Genomic DNA, 23,227 nt, shown 5'->3' with positions numbered 1-23,227 from the left:
GAAGTGATTATGAACCTCTTATTTCCTCTGTATCTGTGATAGACGAGTCTAGCTGATATTTCTGATAGCCTACAATTCAGACAGACGTTAAAGGCTGCATTTGTTTCAATCTATTCAGAGTACTCCTATTTCTCCTCACTTGCACTATAGTTAGACTCTGTCTAGGATAATCTTTAGTCACCATTTACTGATTGCAAGGAAAGATTTACTCTTTCAAAACAGTGCCTTTAAAAAAATATTTTTTTGTTATTCTTTATTTTAATGGTACAAAGATGCCTACAAGCATGTCAACCAGAGTATAGCATAGGCATGACGTTGGAAATATTAGCACACATTTTATAATATAATAGCAATCAAGAAAACAAAACATGTCGTTCATCTTAAAGGTAAGGGAATAATTAGTGAAAGATACATGCTAATAAACATGTTAGATTGTAGAACTTTGAGGTGGAGTTAGAAGTAAGTTGGATCAATGGATTAAAACGGTGGCTATTTTTCATTGCCAATCTGGAAGGTTCCGTCCGGTTTATGACCTACGGACAATATTAAAAGGAGCACTCCAAGCATTGTAACCACTACAGTCCCCTGAAGTGATTATGCTCCCCAAGGTACCCTGGCACTCTCCCAGAGTGAGTAGTAAAACGCTTTGAGAAAAAATAGCAGAAATATAACTACATTTGTCCTGCTGGTTTAGGTCCTGGGTCGTGAAGTGTACACATCTAATAACCAGCTGGGGGGCGTGCAGATCATGTGCAACAATGGAGTTTCACATACAATGGTGCCTGATGATTATGAGGGAGTTTATACCATCCTGGAGTGGCTTTCCTACATGCCAAAGGTAGGATCTCTTTTGTACTGTTTATGATCATCTTCATAAGTCTTTTGCTTTTTACAAAGTGCTGCATGCTTCTTATGTTATTTAAGGATAAACACAGCCCGGTACCTGTCATTACCACAACGGACCCCATTGACAGGCAGATTGATTTCATACCATCCAAAGCTCCGTATGACCCCCGCTGGATGCTGGCTGGAAGACCACACCCTTGTAAGTCATGTGACGGTGCCATGTCTGTTATAACATAACTGATGGTGCCACTTACAAACACCTCTCACTCTTTGTCTCTGCAGCTGTGAAGGGGACATGGCAGAGAGGATTCTTTGACCATGGAAGCTTCATGGAGATCATGCAGCGTTGGGCACAGACTGTCGTGGCAGGAAGGGCACGGTAAGGCCTCAAAAAAGTCTCCCTAAAAGAGAAAAAAATGTTTAATATCAGATAATAAAGCCTTAGTACCATGGAAATTAGAATATATTACCTTCATGTGTGCTTGTGGTGTTTGGGATTACAGAGTTTCCAGCTCTGCTGTCGCTTTAATTACCTGTCACATATGGACAGTTTGTGAAATAACTCTGCAATTTGATGTCTGGCAGACATTTCTCAAAACAAATCGCTTCACAGTTAAAGCTTATATATTTTTATAAAGTTAACATTTGTATCTACTATTAATATATATCTGTGCATAGTAGATGGAAATGTTAACTTTATAAAAATATATAAGTTTTAACTGTGAACCAATATATATATCGATTTTTATTTTTTATTTTTTTTTTATCCTCTGACACTCGTAAGGTGAAAATTCACCAAATATTTAAAAGTGATGCTGAAAATACTCTGCTTGATCCTGACTTTAGATTATGTCTATGCCTTTGATGGTGAGTTGCATGCTTCTGGGTGTTATACAGGGTTGGCCAAAATTCAGAGTAGTATTTTATAGGTAAATAACTTATTTGTTAGTGGTTAAAATTTTTTTGTTGCAGGTACATATTATAAATGAGTCTTGGGAGATTTATCAGGGTAATATCACAAAGGAACAACAAATTAGCCAGAGAAAACAATGTATTTATTCATCATCTCATCATGTAAGACGGACTCATCAGTAAGCAAAACTGTTGTTTCGTTTCCGGGGTACAGAATATCACGGATAATTGATCCATGTCAATTGCACCCTACCAAATGAACCATCTGGTGTGCTGTGGTCTAGCAGGAAGTTATCGAGCAGAAATTTGAGTACTTAAGCCTCAAACATTAACTGATGATCTTAACAGTGCAATAGAAAAAACACTATTTTACGAGGCTGCAAATGGTGTCATCTTCTGTACTTAGGCAAACAAATCTCCATATGTTAAGCATCCATTGTATGTAATATCATTGAAATTGGTTTATTAATAAAAAAAAGTTATTGATACCTTAAACCCTACACTGAATTTTGGCCAGGAGTTTTTCAGATTTTTTGCCAGTGGGATGGGCATTTTGAAGATCTTTTATGGCTGTTACAGTTGGATTCTTCTGAGTGAGATTCCCTCAATTTCCCATTAGTCTGTGTGCCAGAGGTATTCCTTCTTTTTTTGCACTAGATGTCAGCCTGATCAGTTGAAGCCCTTTCTTGGCCCTTTTTTCAATATTCTTGAGATCAGTTATTTACCCGGCTCTCCTGACTTTGCTGTGACTCTGTCGGAAGCTTTATGTACACTTTCAGTTGGATAGTATCATAATGATGCGGCTAAGGTGCTTGTCCCTACTGCTGTCTTTTCTCGCCTTGACTACTGTAATCCACTTCTCAGAGGTCTTACGTGTTCCCAACTTTTCAGTCTATAATGAATGCGGTGGTGAGACTCATCTTCCTGTCCACCTGCACCTTCCACGCCTCCCCCCTCTGTCAGTCCCTAAATTGGCTTCCTGTAAGATATAGGGCTCAATTTAAGATCCTGGTACTTGCTTACAAATCTCTATATAATGTTGCTCCAACCTACCTATCCTCACTAATACACAAATATATCCCGTCTAGGCCCCTACGCTCTGCCAAAGACATGAGTCTAACCTCTGTTCGTACTCCTACATCTTGACTTCTCTAGGGCTGCATCATTCCTATGGAACGCCCTTTCCCTCTTTGCTAGACTTTAACCCAATCTTCACTCCTTAAAAAAAAATCTTTAAAAACTTACTTCTTCAGGAAAGCATGTCAATTAACCTGTCAATAGCTTTTCCTCCCAGCACCCTGATTCCTCTCCTGCAACTGTCATCAAAACAAAACACTAAGCCCTCAGTGAATACTATCCTAACCACGTACTTTTCTACCCTACCCTACCCTTACCTTTTGTGTCACTCTACCCCAGTCCTCTAGCATGTAAGCTCATTGAGCAGGACCCTGAACCCCTCTGTTCCTGTGCGTCCAACTCGTCTGGTTACAAATACGTGTCTGTTAGTCCACCCATTGTACAGTGCTGTGGAATTTGTTGGTGCTTTATAAATAATATTAATAATAACAGTTGCCTTTGTCAACAACCAAGAAGGTACAAGGAGTTCTGCTGCTGCCATCAGAGAAGTATCCAAAATACTCCAGTTGTTGGAAGCCAGAATGTGACACTGTTGGGGATTTACACTCCTGGTGCACACTTACGTTATCACACATTTCATTCAGGGGAGTGGAATATTCATTCTGATATCTTCCTCTTTCCTCTTCCTTCTTCTCCAAGGTCCCCTTTGCCACCCACACCTTTGGACTCTGTCCGAGGTGAAAGGTGGCTTGCTGAGAATGAAAACTCCTAACCAAAGATATAATTAAAATTAGTAAAATCAAACAAATTATATAGTTATTTATTAAAAGTAAATACTTCATGTCATGTCCATGTAACTACTTTTTAATTAAGATCACTTTTTGCTTGATCAAATGCTACTTCTTAGCATTGGTTTTGGACTACATATATTAATAAATTCAAAACAAGAGAATTTTGTAATAGCTGGATGGAATGTGTAAAACAAAAATAAATCCAGTTCTTTAATAATTCTATAAATCTTTCTAATACCAGTATTTAACTTAACACCTTCATAATTGGGTGAAACAACAACAAACAAACAAAAAATCCCAAGTAAAATGAACTTACCTGTGACAGCAGTGAGAAGCAAAATGTCAAAGGTTGCTGTATGAGTGTACGTTTACCATAAAACGTAACAGCAAAGGTTCATGAAACACATATCTGAAGCAATCTGATACTGCTTTGTATTAGTTCACATTGCATGATTATTGGCAAATTGCTCACTTGTCAATTCCACATAGAATGTGATCTCCTTATTATCCTTCTTATTTTTCCTTGCATTACAACATTACTTGCAGTTTAATACATAGTGCTTTACAGGAAGCTGCATACTGTCATGTACATGTCTCATTGCAGGAATGATGTGTTAATGTATGTCTAACATGGTTATAAGGCAAGTAGCTCTTTTCCATTCCATGACATAATAAATATCCTGCGTTGTCATATATGTAAACCGTATACATTACTGCTGGAGTAATCTGATAATTTCTCATAAATAATAAATGTGATGGTAATTTGTATATAGTTTCACAAATGGCAGTATAGTAGCAGCACACTGTAGTGAAGATATTCTATTTCCCTTTTCAGACTGGGTGGGATACCTGTCGGGGTTATTGCTGTAGAAACCCGCAGTGTGGAAATGGCAGTGCCCGCAGATCCTGCCAATCTGGATTCTGAAGCCAAGGTATTGCAGCCAAGCTTACTGGATGGTATATAATGAATGTCATAGTGTGTCCATACATGCATTTATGTTAAACTTGCAGATAAATATAGTGTATGTTTCTCATTCATTTATGCACATGTAGGTCAGATATATATATACATACTGTTTAGTGGATGAGTGAGTGTGCTGGATCTTGTGTATTGCATTAATCGGCCCCAGCAGCACCCCATTTATGCATGTTCAGGTGAGTGCAGCACACTGGTTTCATATATATAAGTATAGCTGCACTCACGGTTGAGAAATAAAATCTTCAATGCTTTATTTGGTTATTTAAAATAAGGATCGACGTTTCAGTCCAACTTGTGGACTTTCCTCAGGATCAAGACATGAGCCCAGGCTGGCACCCGGCAACATTTTTGTAATATTACAGCTTGAGTGCAGGGACATTCTCTATATATTATATATTATATATTATATATATATATATATATATATATATATATATATATATATATATACCTTCCTCTGGTACCCTGCACACACACTTTTAAGTACAAAAAATAGCTGGGTGCAATATAGCCATAGCCAAAATATTACAAAGATTGATTGAAATAAGGCTTGCACTCACGGTCTTTTAAGGATAAAAAGTTTCTTCTTTATTCCAAAATAGTTAAAACATGTTAGTAGTCATCAACGTTTCAGCCATCGTCCGTGGCTTTCATCAGGATCAGTTCAGCACCAACCAGTGCTGATTACCCAAGTGGCTTGATCTCATAGGAGCAGGCATTAGGCTACTGGAGTAGGACTTGCCAAAGATAGTGTACATTGAAGTTGTGGAAGGCTTCTGCAATGTATGATCATATACTGTAACTAAACCCCCATTATTTTTGTCTAGATTAGGTGTTTTTAAATAAAACTATTAAAACATGTCAGCATTGAAGTTGCTGTTTAGTGAATGAGTGAGTGTGAGATCTTGTGTAATATATATATGTATGCACACTTATCAGCCAATAATGATCAATAATTTAACATCATTCCTAACTCTCACTATTACAATGAATAAAATACACTTGTCAAATTGCCATGCACAATGACCAACAGGCAAATGGATTATATGCTTATACACTGATGAGCCACAACATGAAAACCACTGACAGTTGAAGTGAATAACATTGATTATATTGTTACAATGGCACCTGTCAAGAGCTAGGATATATTAGGCAGCAAGAGAACAGTCAGTTCTTGGCTAAACATCTAGCATCTCCAAAATGGCAAGTCTTATTGGAGTTTTCGGAATGCAGTGGTTAGTACCTACCAAAAGTGGTGCAGGGAAGGACAACCGGTGAACCGGCGTCAGGGGCGCCCAAGGTTCATCGATGAATGATGGGAGCAAAGTCTACTACGGTCACACGGAAGAGCTACTGTTGCTCTAATTGCTGAAACACGTAATGCTTGCTATGATCAGAACTCACAGTGCTTTACAGTTTGCTGCATATGGGGCTGCATTGCCATAGACCAGTCAGAGTGCTCATGATGACCCATTTCCATCGCCAAAAGCATCTTCAATTGGGATGTGAGAATCAGAACTGAACCATGGAGCAATGGAAGAAGGTTTTCTGGTCTGATGAATCATGTTTTCTTTTAGATCAGGTAGATGTCCTGGTACGTGTGCTCAATTTACCTGGGGAAGAGATGGCAGCAGGATGCACTATGGGAAGTAAGCAGGCTGACGGAGGTTCTGGGCAATGTTCTGCTGGGAAACCTTGGGTCCTGGCCAGGGACGTTTTAGCCGCGAGGCAAACAAGGAATTTGCCGTGGGCGGCAAAAAACGCCGCCCCCAAATGCCCAGGGCAAATGTCTTGTTAGCCTTGTGGCTAACTGACATGCCGGGCTGGGCGGCGGCATTGGCGGGCTGGCGAGGGAGCTCTTCCTCTGAGCTGTCTGCTCAGCTCCCTCGCCAGCCGCAGAGTGAGGCTGGGAGCCGGAATATGACGTCATCTTCCGTCTCCCAGCATCACTCTGCGGCACGCGAGCAGGCAGCCAGCCAGCCCGCCCAGCAGCCCCACTAGAACCCCCAGGGAGGAAGAGAATCTCCCCCCCCCCCCCCCCCCCCAGCATTTCCAAAGGTAAGGAGGCTGGGGGGGTTAAATTTCAAAAAAATAAAAATGTGTTAAATATGTGAGTGAGTGTGTGTGTCTGTTAGTGTGTGTGTGTGTCTGTTAGTGTGTGTGTATGTCTGTTAGTGTGTGTGTATGCCTGTTAGTGTGTCTGTGTATGTCTGTAAGTGTGTTTTAGTGTGTGTGTGTATGTGTCTGACTGCGTGTCTGTTAGTATGAGTGTGTGTGTGTATCTGCTAGTGAGTGTGTGTCTGTTAGTGTGTGGGTGTGTGTGTCTGTTAGTGTGAGTGTGTGTGTGTATCTGCTAGTGAGTGTGAGTGTGTCTGTTAGTGTGAGTGTGTGTGTGTATGCCTGTTAGTGTGTCTGTGTATGTCTGTAAGTGTGTGTGTGTATGCCTGTTAGTGTGTCTGTGTATGTCTGTAAGTGTGTTTTAGTGTGTGTGTGTATGTGTCTGACTGCGTGTCTGTTAGTATGAGTGTGTGTGTGTATCTGCTAGTGAGTGTGTGTCTGTTAGTGTGTGGGTGTGTGTGTCTGTTAGTGTGAGTGTGTGTGTGTATCTGCTAGTGAGTGTGAGTGTGTCTGTGAGTGTGTGTGTGTATCTGCTAGTGAGTGTGAGTGTGTCTGTTAGTGTGTGTGTGTTTCTGTTAGCGAGTGTGTGTTTCTGTTAACTAGTGTATGCGTATCTGTCAGTGAGTGTGTGTGTGTGTATTTAGGTGGGGCGGGGGAAGGGTTGGGTGGGGGTGGCGCGGGCGGGGGGGGGAAGGGTTGGGTGGCGGTGGCGCGGGCGGGAGGGGGGCACCTGAGTTTTGTCCTGCCTAGGGCAGCACAAAACCAGGATACACCACTGGTCCTGGCAGTCATGTAGATGTTACTTTGACACTAAAAGTACAAAGCCACAGACTTGACAGTGCAGGGTGAAGAATCAAGTATATCAAGTATATTTTAGTATATTCAGAGCTGTTTTAGCAGCACGAGGGGGACCTATATGATATTAGGCAAGTGTTTTTTTTTTTTTTTTTTATATTTTTTCATATCAGATTATGACCGTAATTAAACAATCAGTCCTATAATTTGAATAATATATAAATACAATCGTACTGTTAATAAAATGAAACATTACACCGTAGAAAATTACAATCAAGACAATTCAAATGTTAATGTTGTGGCTGATCAGTATGAGCGTGTGTATATATGTATATATATGTATACCTATATAAAAGGAAGCCTACGTTTGAGTTGGGTTGGGTTGTCTAATCATGCCATCTCGCTCCTCGTGCACTATTCTCACTACTTTTATTTCCCACCCATAGTTCTTACACTCGTACTCTCTCATTTTACATGCTATCACATTACTTTTCATTCTATAACTTTTTCAACCTCACTTTTTTTTATTTATCATTTATCTGTGATCTTCTTTATCCACTTTCTTTTTAATAATTTTCTACGGCAGCTCCCTTCGGACTGCAACCACAAATATAATTTAAAAAATGATATATATATATACATAAATATATAAATGTAGTGTGTGAACATGATGCACAGAATGTGGGTTTGGCTCTTTGTATTTTAGATCATTCAGCAAGCTGGGCAGGTTTGGTTCCCTGATTCTGCTTTCAAAACAGCCCAGGCAATAAAAGACTTTAACCGGGAGCGACTGCCTCTCCTCATTTTTGCAAACTGGCGAGGATTCTCTGGGGGAATGAAGGGTAAGATTAATTCTGTGACTAGCAATACTGGCATTGCCTATTGTGCCTAATCTGTCATTGGGCCTGTGCAGTGCTTTTCTTTATTGTTACCGCTTGATAGAATGACGTTTGGATGGATAATGTGCTTTTGGTCACACCACATCAATTAGAGGTCAGGATCATAGCAATAACAATGAATTTATCGAACTCTGTCTTCAAGGGTTTAAATGAGCAACTCTTTATTTGGAAATATAAAAATATGTTGGGGGGGGGATTAATCAAGAAAACCACAAGTGCTATTTGGGGCAAAGTGCTAACTAACAAGCAATCACAATGAAAAAATATAGAGTGTCTCCATATCTAGAACATTTCACCCACAGCATACTGTATGGTCTGTATGAGACTTTCTCTCTAGTTTACAAAATATTGCCATTATCAGATAAAAATTTATCTAATGGACTTTATGTGGCACTTAATCCAGGTTTAGTTAAACAGACACAAAAGATTGTTATTGGTATTGGAGGATGTAAACTAACACAGACCTATAGTATGTTCTGTTTTTTTGGGGTTTTTTTTTATGAGAATCTTTGGAATGGACATTTGTCCTAATTGCTTCTCTTTTATTGTACAGTTCCCAGTGCTAACAAGGTAGTAGCTTTCAGAATAAAGAGGGGGTGAATCTTTATTAGCTGCAAAGGCCTGTTTTGCAGCTAATGCACAGTACGTTTTTAGGGCTTAGGATATATTTGTGAACATTTTAGTAAATGCGTTATTACTTGAATTCCTTTGCAATGATTCATCATATGCATAGAGATGTAATGTTGTACATTAAGATGGATTTTTACTGTCAAGTCTCTCTTCCAGACATGTACGACCAAGTACTAAAGTTTGGGGCATATATCGTGGACAGCCTGAGGGAATTCAAACAGCCAGTCCTGGTATACATCCCACCTTATGCTGAGCTTAGAGGAGGCTCGTGGGTTGTCATAGACCCCACCATAAATCCTCTCTATATGGAGCTCTATGCAGACAAAGACAGCAGGTAGAGTTCATGCCTGATACTTTTATAATATTGTTGAATAATTATTGCGCAGATTATATTGGTTTCTGATAATCCATATAGATTGGGTGTGTGCATGCGCATCCTGTGTGTGTTCAGGTTTATCTGTGGCCACCCCAATAATAGGAAAATAATTGTTGTTTTTTTATTCATTTTTCTTGCAGCAAATGGGGCCACATTAGGTTTACACAAATTATTGCTTCCTTAACTGCATTATTGGTCAAATTGCATAGATACATCTCTAAAATTGCCACCAGAAACTGTATATGGATCAGTATATTTAAACATTTTACTCACACGTTTGGCTCCTGGATACAGCATTGTGGACGCAGCTTAGCTTTCATAGCCGTTCTATCTCTCAGCTTTTCTAGATCACTTAATCCATGAGACTATGTTTGATCAGTGTCCAAATAGAAGTGGTTTAATTGAAGCAACGCCTCCCATTAGTGATGCTGTTCTTAGCACAAAGACAGAGGCCTGATTTCAGTGTAGATGAATGTTTTATTAGATATTCACCTGCTTGGTATTTGGTATTATAAGGGTTTAAATTCGCAAATCTTTAGATAATAGCAGGACAGTGATTACCACAAAGTCTTAATCTCCTCATGCGTCTGGATTGTACTAATAAATATTGGAGAATTATTTTAAGAGCATGGTGGTGAAGAAGGTAAAATGGTTTCCTATGTTGCTCTTATATTAGTCTATAGCAGCGTTTCCCAATTGGTGTCCTTCGGAACCCTAGGTTTCCTGGAGAACAAAATTGGGATTCCACCATGAATTGACCCATCCAAGATGGCCACCGCTCCCTGCTGTTCCCGGAAGGTCGGAAACAGCAGAGATTGCGGGCCGCATTCTTATAAAGAGATTGCGAGATTGCTACACACTTATGCATGCCTGTTCTGTGGCAGCTCTTCCGAAGTCAGCCCGCCCAGCATCATTTAAGGTAAGAATTCCTCCCAGCCCAGTTTTCCTTCAATCCACTCTCCTCCCAGCATCCATTAATTCTTCTCTCCTCCCAGGATTCCTTTACTCCTCTTTCCTCCCTGTATTATTTTACTCCTCTCTCCATCAGTATTCTCCCATTCCGCTCTCCCCTAGTGTTAAGCTACCTTACACTGACTTGGCATATCGATCCACATGCTATATCTAATTTATTTTGATAAATGCTCCATGTAGTTCCCTATTGTTCTCACAAGAGCAGGGGTTTGACTTTTGGTTGAAGTGAGACTTGCTTGCATAGTGACATATAGTGTTCATGGGAGTAGCTGCAATTTCTTCTAATTACAAAATAATTGCAAGAGTGAAATGAGAGTATCCACATGATTTTGGCAATTTTAAAATAATTTTTTCATTTATTTTTACTTATTTATATATAATTTTATTTATAGAGGGCTGCACTCACCTGAACATGCATACATTATAGGGTGCTGCTGGGGCCAAAATATACAAAATACAGACTCCAGCGCACTCACTTATTCATTAAACAATGATTTCAAATCTTAGAGATTGTAATAGTTTTATTTAAAAACACCTCACCTTGGCAAAAAATAATGGGGGTTTAGTTACATTATATGATCATATATTGCATAAGCCTGCCGCAACGTCAATGTACCCCATGAAATAATTGTTTAATGAATAAGCGAGTGCGCTGGATTCTGTATTTTGTATATTTTGGCAATATATGATCATATAATGTAACTAAACCCCCATTATTTTGCCTAGGTGAGATGTTTTTAAATAAAACTATTACAATCTCTAAGATTTGAAATTGTTTAGTGAATAAGCAAGTGCGCTGGAGTCTGTATTTTTGGGGGGTGTATATATATATATATTAGTTTTTTTGTTTTTTTTTATCAGGAGAAATCTGTGATATACCCCAAAAAATGTCATTCTAAGAGCTGTTAACAAAATCACGTTCTTTGGAGAAATCTGTAGTAAACTGTTCTCTTAACTCCAAGATTGAGCAAAAATCCTGCTTATGATCATTTCTTTCTAAGAGCTTTATAAAAAACAGCATCCTTTTTAGTCAGGTAGTAAGACCTGTTTACAAGTGTTATAATCTTTTTGCTCCAAGAGTGATTCAAAATCCTTCTTTCATAAAAGGACCACTATAGGCACCCAGACCACTTCAGCTCAATGAAGTGGTCTGGGTGCCAGGTCCATCTAGGGTTAACCCTGCAGCTGTAAACATAGCAGTTTTAGAGAAACTGCTATGTTTACATTAGGGTTAATCCAGCCTCTAGTGGCTGTCTCATTGACAACCGCTAGAGGTGCTTCCGCGCTTCTCAGTGAGAAGACGCTGACGTCCATAGGAAAGCATTGAGAAATGCTTTCCTATGGTCTGATTGAATGCGCGCGCAGCTATTGCTGCGCATGCGCATTCGGCGGATGACGTCGGAAGAGGGAGGAGAGTCCTCAGCACAGAGGGAGCCCGGCGCTGAAGAAAGGCAAGTGTTTAACCCCTTCCTCCCCCTTCAGCCAGGCGGGAGTGGGACCCTGAGGGTGGGAGGGGTGGGGACCTAAAGACCCTACAGAGCCAGGAAATTAGTTTGTTTTCCTGGCACTATAGTGGTCCTTTAAGTTCTTTCTAAGAGCATTTTAAAAATACTGCAGTCAGGTAGTGAGATCTGTAGTTTTTCAGGTTAGAGAAGTGTTTGGGGTTTTTACCAACCAACAACCATGAATTTGGAAAACTGGTTTAAACAAGGAACTATCAAGAGAAAAAGTATTCTACTTCTAATTGTTCGACAATTTTAGAAACTGAGAAAGACGATACAACAAGAAAACAAGTCCAAAATATTTGAATCTACTGTTCCTCAAATAACAAGTGACAAGTGACAAGTCAAAGAAAAAAAGAAAGGCACACAATGCTAGCCAATCTTCTTCTCAAACAAAGAAAAGAAAATATGAGGACAGCTACTTAAAATGTGTATTCACAAGAGCCAGAAATAAAAATATACCTCAAGCACAATGCTTAGTTTGCAAGAAAATATTGCCAAACAGTTCGTTAGCACCTGCTTAATTACGTCGTCATTTTGAGCAAAACCACCCTGAGTACAAAGATAAAGACATTGCCTTTATTAATCGAAAGCTTTAGGAGTATCACAAGACTAAACGGTTTATGAGTAAAATATTTGAAAATGATAATAAAAATCCACTTATTAAAAGGTTTGTGCTACGGCGCAAATTTGTTTTCGGGGGTTCCACTATGTTGGTATACTGTGTTAAAGGGTTCCACAGAAAAATAATTTGGGAACCCCTGGTCTATAGGACCACACCTAAGGCTTTATACCGCCTTTACTTCTACTATGCTCTTCCTGTGCATCCCTTTCTTTGTAAGTGATAAATGCAGGCTTATAGAGCTTGTCCTAGGTCAAGATTGTGTGTTTTATATGTAATTTGAGGGTTTCATGTTACCAAAATATTGTTAACAATCATGTATTAACAAATGTTAGAGATTAGAGCACACTTCGATGCAAAAAGCTGATTTCAAAAAACAAAACAAACAAACATCCCAATTGAGCTCGACCATGCAACACCCTATTATTGTCTATACATGTCACCATCTATATAACTAGAAAATTACTAGACTAAAAGCAGCTGGAATGTGGATGTCTGGCCACTGATTAGATCAACCCTGCAGTTGTCACAATCCAAACATCATCAAGTGTTGATCCACAAACTAAGGACAACCGCAGAACAATAACCTCCCCACCCCACATCCAAAAACAACTTGTTTTCAAATATGTAAATATCATCATAAGTAAATACTTATATAGATATTAAAGCGGCACTGTCATGCCGAACTTACCTTTCCTCAATCTCTTCCTCTTCTCACCCTCTCTCGGGATCTGTTATTCGTTTCTTCCTGTCTTCTTTAGTTTTCTTTAAAACCATAAGACAAAGTAGGGACTCTTTGTCTTATGGGATTCCTCCGCTTGACCAGCTCTGACCAGCGGAGGAGCAAAGTGTGCTTCATTTCCGCTGGTCAGAGCAATTTTCCCATGATCCCTAGCTTTCCTCCCTGTTCCCACAATGCTTCCTGTCAGTATTGCCGAAAGTCCTGTCACTTAGACAGAACGCCGGCAAAACTGCCGAATTGCATCCTAACAGAATGAGAAGAGTTTCTCCATTGGTGTTAGGAAGCAAATCGGTACTTTGTTCGTATCGGAATTTCATTCAAATGAATGAAACTCCGATCCTATTCATTGCTGTGGCTGCATCTTGCAGCCGCTTAGTAGATAACTCCCTAATTCCCACGGTATCAGGGAGCTATCTACTAAAAGGCTGAAAGACCTAAACTGGTCTTTCAGCCAAATTTACTAACACGAAGTAAAAATGACTTGGTATTAGTAAATAATATGCCCCTACTCGCTATACCGCGAGTAGGGGCATGTCTAGTAAGCAGTGAGCAGCCTGTGGCTGCTCATAGAAAAAAAAATAAATAAATATTGCCCCCCACCCCTAAATGACGGGTGGGGGCCGTTAAGTAAAATAAGGGAGGGAGACCTATTGTCCCCCCCCCCCGGCCCCCACCCCTGAGCGGTGGGTGGGGGCCATAAAGATAATGAGGGGGGGGGACCTACTGTCCTCCCCCCCCGGCCCCCACCCCTGGGCGGCGGGTGGGGGCCATAATGTTAATAAAGGGGGGGGGGGACCTACTGTCCTCCCCCCCCGGCCCCCACCCCTGGGCGGCGGGTGGGGGCCATAATAGTAGTAGGGGGGGGGACCTACTGTCCTCCCCCCCGGCCCCCACCCCTGGCCGGCGGGTGGGGGCCATAATAGTAGTAGGGGGGGGGACCTACTGTCCTCCCCCCCCAGGCCCCCACCCCTGGGCGGCGGGTGGGGGCCATAATAGTAGTAGGGGGGGGGGACCTACTGTCCTCCCCCCCGGCCCCCACCCCTGGCCGGCGGGTGGGGGCCATAATAGAAATAGGGGGGGGGGGACCTACTGTCCTCCCCCCCCGGCCCCCACCCCTGGGCGGCGGGTGGGGGCCATCATAGTAATAAGGGGGGGGGGACCTACTGCCCCCCCCCGGCCCCCACCCCTGGGCGGCGGGTGGGGGCACTAAGTAAATCCCCCCCCCCCCCATCAAGGTGACTAGGGGTGCCCAAGCCCCTAGTCACCCACCCCCCACCCAAATAAAAAACGCCCCTACCTACCCCCCTCACCCTAAAAAATAGTGAGGGGGGAATAAAATTGCTAACCTGTAAAGTAAAATTAAACTTACCATTCGACGTCTTCTTTTTTCTAAAATCTTCATTTTTCAGCCCCAAAAAAGGCCAAATAAAAAACCATCATAGCCGTCGAACTAAAAATAAAATAAAAAACCCGAGCGCAAAAAAAAAAACCCGACGAAAAATAAAAAACCCGAGCGCACAAAAAAATAATCCATCTTCACCCATGGAGGGCTCCGCGCAGACTGAGCTCCGCAGGGCTGGGCAAGGCTTATAAAGCCTTGCCCCGCCCTGCAATTAGCCTAAGAACACTCTGATTGGTGGGTTTAAGCCAATCAGAGTGCTCTTTGTCATTTTACAAGCGTGGGAAAGTTCTTTGGAATTTTCCCACGCTTGTAAAATGACACAGAGCACTGTGATTGGATGGCTTGAAATCCATCCAATCACAGTGCTCTGTGTCATTTTACAAGCGTGGGAAAATTCTTTGGAACTTTCCCACGCTTGTAAAATGACACAGAGCACTGTGATTGGATGGCTTGAAATCCATCCAATCACAGTGCTCTGTGTCATTTTACAAGCGTGGGAAAGTTCTTTGGAATTTTCCCACGCTTGTAAAATGACACAGAGCACTGTGATTGGATGGCTTGAAATCCATCCAATCACAGTGCTCTGTGTCATTTTACAAGCGTGGGAAAGTTCTTTAGTACCCCTAGTCACCTTGATGGGGGGGGGGGGGGAATTTACTTAGTGCCCCCACCCGCCGCCCAGGGGTGGGGGCGGGGGGAGGACAGTAGGTCCCCCCCCATTATCGTTATGGCCCCCACCCGCCGCCCAGGGGTGGGGGCCGGGGGGGGGGGGAGGACAGTAGATCCCCCCCCCCCTTATTACTATTATGGCCCCCACCCGCCGCCCAGGGGTGGGGGCCGGGGGGGAGGACAGTAGGTCCCCCCCCCCTTGTTACTGTTATGGCCCCCACCCGCCGCCCAGGGGTGGGGGCCGGGGGGGGGGGGAGGATAGTAGGTCCCGTCCCCCCCCTTATTACTATTATGGCCCCCACCCGCCGCCCAGGGGTGGGGGCCGGGGGGGGGGACAGTAGGTCCCCCCCCATTATCGTTATGGCCCCCACCCGCCGCCCAGGGGTGGGGGCCGGGGGGGGGTGGAGGACAGTAGGTCCCCCCCCCTTATTACTATTATGGCCCCCACCCGCCGCCCAGGGGTGGGGGCCGGTGGGTGGAGGACAGTAGGTCCCCCCCCCCTTATTACTATTATGGCCCCCACCCGCCGCCCAGGGGTGGGGGCCGGGGGGTGGAGGACAGTAGGTCCCCCCCCCCCCCCCCTTATTACTATTATGGCCCCCACCCGCCGCCCAGGGGTGGGGGCCTGAGGGGAGGACAGTAGGTCCCCCCTCATTCCCATTATGGCCCCCACCCGCCGTCCAGGGGTGGGGGCCGGCGGGGGAGGACAGTAGGTCCCCCGTCCCCCCCTTATTACCCTTTTTTTTTTTTTTTTTTTTTACAGTGAGCAGCCACAGGCTGCTCACTGTTTAGTGGACATGCCCCTACTCGCGATATAGCGAGTAGGGGCATTGGGGAGATTTGAATCTCCCTTGTGCTATTATGGGGGTCATATTGACCCCCATAGAGTGAGGGGAGGACCTGGGGGGCTAATGAAGTGGTGGGGAGCACAGCTCCCCACCGCTTCTGTCTTTACATATTACAAGGAGGGAGCTGCACGCCGGTAGCTCCCTCCTTGTAATAAACCGAACAAACAAACGAACACTGATACACAGTGTTAGTTTGTTCGTCTGATTTTTTTCTATTCATTCATTCGTCTGTCTGATGAATGAATGAATAGGTGAAATTCCCGTTCGCATGTCCAGATGTTTCACTGGGCATGTGCGGGAATCTCACAGTCTGTGTAGTGTGGGTAGATGACGTGTCCCACAGGGACTTCACCTACCCACACAAAGATGGCGGCGCCCTGAATAAAGATCGGGGCAGAAAATAAAGAATAAAAAATAGGTAATCTGGGGGGCTTAGGGGCATTTGGGGGTGACTAGGGGGTCGATTGGATGTAGTTGAGGCGGGAGGGGGGTTAAAAAAAAAAACGGAATTCGGCATGACAGTGCCGCTTTAATAGAAATCAGTTGCATTGGACTGGAATGCCATGTAAATCATTATTTCCTTTGTTTTGCTCTCTCCAAAAAAAGACAAAAAAAACTAAACAAAAAGTGTTTTAAAGGACCACTCTAGGCACCCAGACCACTTCAGCTTAATGAAGTGGTCTGGGTGCCAGGTCCAGCTAGGGTTAACCCATTTTTTTATAAACATAGCAGTTTCAGAGAAACTGCTATGTTTGTGAATGGGTTAAGCCTTCCCCCTATGTCCTCTAGTGGCTGTCTCATTGACAGCCGCTAGAGGCGCTTGCGTGATTCTCACTGTGAAAATCACAGTGAGAGCACGCAAGCGTCCATTGGAAAGCATTGTAAATGCTTTCCTATGCGACCGTCTGAATGCGCGCGCAGCTCTTGCCGCGCATGCGCATTCAGCCGACGGGGCGGAACGGAGGAGTATCGGAGGCAGAGATCTCCCCGCCCAGCGCTGGAAAAAGGTAAGTTTTACCCCTTTTCCCCTTTCCTGAGCCGGGCGGGAGGGGGACCCTGAGGGTGGGGGCACCTCAGGGCACTATAGTGCCAGGAAAAAGAGTATGTTTTCCTGGCACTAGAGTGGTCCTTTAAGCACTTTCCAATTTTCCACCTAGGAAAAAATCATTTTCAACTCCATAATGGCAGTGAGATCTCTCCTTGAATTAGGAAGCTGTTACCTCACATATTAAAAATGATACCCATGAATATTATGTTTTTGCCAGTATTCATCCAGTTGTTTAAATATCTGTACAGACTCCGATAAAACCACCCCTTCCGGCAGAGAATTGCACGTGCGTATTGTTCTTGCTGTTGAAAACTCTTCTTTTGCCTTAGATCTCATTTCTTCCAGTCTAAATGTCCTATGTATACTCATTTTTATAAATAGATTTCCAGACAATGGTTTGTATTGGCCCTGAATATATTTGTATAATAGAATGTTAGCATGTTCTCCCTGAGGTGCTGTTTTTCTACAATGAACCTATTTAAATTTGTTGGCCTACCTGGAATCTTCCATTCCCCTTATTAACTTTATAGTCATGGTCCAGAACATACCAGCATGTCTTTGCCACTTATGATCCTAATAGTAAAACTGCTTTTAAGTCTTTTTGTCCCCAAATTCTTTACTAATCCATTGGCTCTTGTTTATTTTGCAGGGGTGGTGTCTTGGAAGCAGAAGGCACAGTCGAAATCCGTTTCAGAAGGAAAGACTTGATAAAAACAATGAGGAGAATTGATCCTGTCTACGCCCGCATTGTTGAACAGCTTGGTAAGTAGGACAATACAGGTTATGTTCCATTTGATTTCAAACTATTAAACAATTTATAGATGCTGCTGTTACTCTTGGTTTGCACCTAATGTTGTCCAAGTTCTGTATTGGCAAAAACAGAAATATCCCACCATCTTGTCTTGCCGCTGAGTCTGCTATCCTTCTGCAGGTACACCAGAGCTGTCTGAGGCAGAACGCAAGGTGCAAGAAAAAAAGCTTAGGGCCCGGGAAGAACTGCTACTACCTATGTACCATCAAGTAGCTGTGAAATTTGCTGATCTACATGATACTCCAGGAAGAATGCAGGAGAAAGGAGTTATCACAGTTAAGAGCTATACTTGTATATAATTTCCCTTAACGTATTATAAACAATGTCCCATAGAGCTGGCACATGCAGAATATGGTCCTGTGGACATCAACGTTTTTACCTAGTACAATCTTAAAATTGAGGAGAAAAACACATGCTGAGAGAAATCTGAGTTCAGCTTTTTTTAAATTATCCTCATGAATTCTCCTGCTTTTCCTGTCTTTTTATTGCACCTAGCTCTGATAGTTTGACTTTCCTCAATGCCAATGCTCAGCAGATTACAGTAAGAAACAAACAAGAGTTTAGGATACTCTTTTTATTGTCTGAAGCTGGCCACGTGCAACATAGTTTATGAGAGGACCACATTATAAAACTCCAGGACCACCAAGAAAATTAGATTTTTAGAAAGGGACACTATAGTCACCTGAACAGCTATGTATGTATTCTGGTGAGTATACTCATTCCCTTTAGGGATTTTCATGCAAGCACTGTCTTTTCAGAGTGGCCACTGGAGATGCTTTGGCCCTGCACCCATCCCACCTCCTTGCAAATTTCAGCCAATATAATACTTTACCATAGGGAAAAATCGTAAATTCCGATAATGTAACCAAGGAATATTTGTGAGTTTAATATTTTTTCCTTTAATGCCTACCCATTTACAATACAGTTTATTCAGTGTAAAACTACTTTCCTTTCTCCTTATCCTCAGGATGTCCTGGAATGGAAGGATGCAAGGACCTTCCTGTATTGGAGACTGCGACGTCTTCTCCTGGAAGAGGTGGTGAAGAGTGAGATTCTGAGGGCAAACAGCGAGCTCAGTGACTTTCACATACAGTCAATGCTGCGCCGTTGGTTTATGGAAACAGAGGGAGCTGTGAAGGTGCCAACATTTTTGTTTCCAGTGTTCTCCATTTATATTAATTCAAAAAGCTGTTCTTTAGATTTTGATCTTGTGTTTATAGGCTTAAATTATGTGAGGTCACCAGGTTGGCTCATACAGAATCTGTCAGGTAGCTGCTACTGTTGATGAGTTGATCTCTCAACATGAAAGAAATACCTGAATTTATAAATACAGTACATTTCTGGTGAACATAAAGGAAAATAATTTCAATATTTGAATCCATTTGTTAGTGTTTTCATGAGAAGAACCTGTCTAGAAAACTGGTTTATTAGAATATACATATATGGCGACATGAAAAGCTAATGAAACCTTGTCAATTATGTAAGGCCTACCTATGGGACAACAACCAGGTGGTGGTGGAGTGGCTTGAGAAGCACTTACAAGAGGAAGATGGTGCACGATCTGCCATTCGGGAGAATATAAAGTACCTGAAGAGAGACTATGCCCTTAAAAACATCAGAGGGTGAGTATCTATGCACACTTTTATTTTAGAAGATTGAAGGGTGTCTGCAAAACTCAATAAGTTGAATTTTGTTATTGTCATTCTTCACAGTAATATGAAGAATGACACTCGATGCCAGAGTTTGAGGAAATGTGGAACACAGTATGATTGAAGCTATTCCAACATATTTGTAACTGTAGCTTTCTTGCACAAAACATTGTTGTCGAAATCAAATGTCTATGCAATCTGTTGCATAGTTCTGATGTTTATATAGGATCATTTAAAAGAATAGTTAAGAGGACGTAGAATGAGAGAATGGTCTACCTTCATCTATGCTATTCAATGAGGCTTAGTGAATTCTTTCACTTCCTCAACTAGATGTTCTGCTGTGATTGACAGTCAAGCTACAGAACCATATATCTATAGTCACCCAGACCACTTAATCTCCATTAGGTGGTCTTGGTGCTGTGGTCCTGTGACTTTAACCCAACAATGTAAAATATTTCAGTTTTGTAGAATTATTAATTAGAAAATAATCTAATTTAAGTTGTTACTGTGCCAGAGGGCCCCCAGGCGCACTTTTATCTTAAGGAGTTAAACCATTCTCGAACGGTTTAACCCCAATGGTTGCCTCCAGCGCCAATCTCCAGGTCCCACAGGTGGCATCCAGCTACTGAATCTGATTCACATAGCTTTTTTTATGAATAGGGAGCTACTGATTGGGTTAATGGGTCAGCTAACCGCTCTAGCTAGTCAGCAATGCCCCTGCCCGGCGGTACTCCGCATGTCCTGTAACTCCGATTCAGAAGCAGGACGGGGCCTTGGGGACTTGGTGACCTGCGCTGGAGGCAACCTTTGGGGTTAAGTCATTTGAGAACGGTTTAACCCTTTAAGCGAAGAGTGTACACTGGGTCCTCTTGCCACAATAACAGCTTCATTTAGGTGAAGTTGTTATGGTGACCAGAGTGTCGTTTTAAATACATCTATAGTGTCTAGCCACTGGAGGAAGAGGAACTTAGCACTGGAATCAAATGTTACTGATAAAATAATAAATAAAAAGAAAAAACAAAATCTACCAGCAAGTGTATCTTGATTGAGAACGTTATTAGAATTAGTGCCATGGTTAAAACTTAAAGGAACACTATAGTCACCTAAATTACTTTAGCTAAATAAAGCAGTTTTAGTGTATAGATCATTCCCCTGCAATTTCACTGCTCAATTCACTGTCATTTAGGAGTTAAATCACTTTGTTTCTGTTTATGCAGCCCTAGCCACACCTCCCCTGGCTATGATTGACAGAGCCTGCATGAAAAAAAAACTAGTTTCACTTTCAAACAGATGTAATTTACCTTAAATAATTGTATCTCAATCTCTAAATTGAACTTTAATCACATACAGGAGGCTCTTGCAGGGTCTAGCAAGCTATTAACATAGCAGGGGATAAGAAAATCTTAATTAAACAGAACTTGCAATATAGAAAGCCTAAATAGGGCTCTCTTTACAGGAAGTGTTTATGGAAGGCTGTGCAAGTCACATGCAGGGAGGTGTGACTAGGGTTCATAAACAAAGTGATTTAACTCCTAAATGGCAGAGGATTGAGCAGTGAGGCTGCAGGGGCATGTTCTATACACCAAAACTGCTTCATTAAGCTAAAGTTGTTCAGGTGACTATAGTGTCCCTTTAACTTTTAATGTCATTTAGTAAGATTGAAAATAAGGTAAAATTAAATAAAGCAAGGTGTTCAGTCCTTCTTGTATCTAATGATAGGTAATGTGGCAGCAAGGCAATAGTCAATATTCAAAATTTATCGGTGAACAAATAAATATACTATTATTTATCCCCCGTTTTTATTATTTTTTATACTACCATCATTGTGTCTCTTAATTACCCTATGGGCTCTACTTTCTCTAAGTAACCAAATGTTACTGATAGCAATATTTGATTGGAACAGCAAAGCACTGTGTTGCTCATTCATATCTCCAATATATTAGCAATATAGGCTTGTTCATGTAATAGAAGGTTATTTTTTAGCTCTAATTCATAATCACTTCAACTTTCCACAGTTTGATCCAAGCTAACCCTGAAGTAGCCATGGACTGCATTGTCCACATGACTCAGCAGATCACTCCAGCTCAGAGAGCTCAGCTGGCCAAGCTCTTATCGACTGTGGACAATGACTCTTCCAGTTGACACCAGAAGCAGGAACATCTTAATACCTCCACATAAATTTTGACAGACAATGATGGCAATAAACTTCCGTCCAAAGCATCACGGCTGGTAAACTGAGACAACAAGTGCCTTAATTAAAGAACAACCAAAGTGCACTCTGTCCCATCTTCTGGCTACCGCGGTTATGCAATTCCAGTGTTATTACCACTTTGCACATCCACATCTGTACAGAAAAAAATATTTTAAAGGATTCCCTCCAGCTACTCACTTTCATATTCTGAATGCAGGACTGTCATGTACTGTTACATTAACGCACTTTGCCTCAAAGTACAATCGCCATGATTCGTGATTCATGATTCTTTATTGTGGTTTTCTGTGACTGGTGCTGACAATGAAATTAGACGCAATATATACGCACAAATGTTATGAATGAATCATTTACATGTTAAGCTAAATTTAAAACTCTACATATTGACCTGGCCCCGAAAGAGTTAAATTAATTTTGTATATGATTGTTGTGTTCAACTAAAGAGTATTTTTATTTATCCAGTCTTCTCGACCTCAGGAAGGAGTTTCTTTCTGTGTTACTCACATCCTTTGTGTGTCACCGGTGAACAAGGCATTACCATTAGACGTGTTCTTTAAATTGAAAATATGTAACATTTAGGCTAGTAGAGCCAAGTTGGAATTACTGCTTTAGTGAATAAACCCTTATGCCTTGTTCACTTCTTTGGCATTCAGAGGGAAAACAAAATTGTAAGTGGATCTCTTCACCAGTGGGTTTGTCATATGAAAACAAAGGACTCTAGCTAAAAATAAGCTCTTTAAAAATATATAAAAATCTGTATTTTTACAAGAAAATATGTCTACAACTGTAATTGTATTATTGCAGAACCACTGGTAAACCAATTGCTTATGCACCATATATTGTCTGGTTTTTGATTTCTGATACTAAGACAATCATTTTAGTCTGTGTTTTCTTGAAGTATCTCTTGCAGACAGCAGCTTTTCTCAAATGAATGTTCTTAACCTTATATATACATGGTTTTATCGCGGAGAACCCATTCATTAATTGAGACTCAGTGTTCGAATATAATATGCTTAATATATTAATTTATTGTTTTTGATAAGATTTTCAAATGATTTATTATTTTAATAGTTTTATATTTTTTGATGTATTGAAATGTTTGTGTATATGTGTGTGTGTTTATATTGATATTTAGATATGTTAGTATTTTGCAAAAATCATTTGAAAAGCTTATCCAAAAATATGAAATCAACGTCACAATGACAAAAAAAATTCTGGAAAGTACCTTAGAATCAGTGGGGGATTATTTTGGCAACCAATTCTAGTCTGCCACGGTAGAAATATCTAGACCACTGTGGCATTAGGTTTTGTACATGATAGCACTGATGGC

At 41.6% G+C, this 23,227-nt stretch overlaps 1 protein-coding gene across 5 annotated transcripts in view; it reads left to right on the top strand.

The window, feature by feature from the left end:
- The window catches only part of ACACB (acetyl-CoA carboxylase beta), a 159,948-nt gene extending 137,009 nt beyond the window's left edge, over positions 1–22,939 (top strand). For all 5 annotated transcript variants that reach the window (XM_063454679.1, XM_063454677.1, XM_063454678.1 and 2 more), the window contains 11 exons: positions 695–838; positions 925–1,045; positions 1,129–1,225; positions 4,462–4,558; positions 8,225–8,360; positions 9,204–9,381; positions 17,878–17,990; positions 18,160–18,314; positions 19,007–19,177; positions 19,525–19,661; positions 21,704–22,939. In XM_063454679.1, coding sequence (XP_063310749.1) covers positions 695–838; positions 925–1,045; positions 1,129–1,225; positions 4,462–4,558; positions 8,225–8,360; positions 9,204–9,381; positions 17,878–17,990; positions 18,160–18,314; positions 19,007–19,177; positions 19,525–19,661; positions 21,704–21,830 — 1,476 coding nt within the window. In that variant the 3' untranslated portion in view covers positions 21,831–22,939. The remainder of the gene's footprint in view (positions 1–694; positions 839–924; positions 1,046–1,128; positions 1,226–4,461; positions 4,559–8,224; positions 8,361–9,203; positions 9,382–17,877; positions 17,991–18,159; positions 18,315–19,006; positions 19,178–19,524; positions 19,662–21,703) is intronic.
- The last annotated feature ends 288 nt before the right edge of the window (positions 22,940–23,227 follow it).

The sequence above is a fragment of the Pelobates fuscus genome, chromosome 5 (assembly GCF_036172605.1).
Source record: "Pelobates fuscus isolate aPelFus1 chromosome 5, aPelFus1.pri, whole genome shotgun sequence".
NCBI classification, from domain to species: Eukaryota; Metazoa; Chordata; class Amphibia; order Anura; family Pelobatidae; genus Pelobates; species Pelobates fuscus.
Note: the sequence above shows the minus strand (reverse complement) of the source record. Positions and strands in the feature narration are given on the sequence as shown.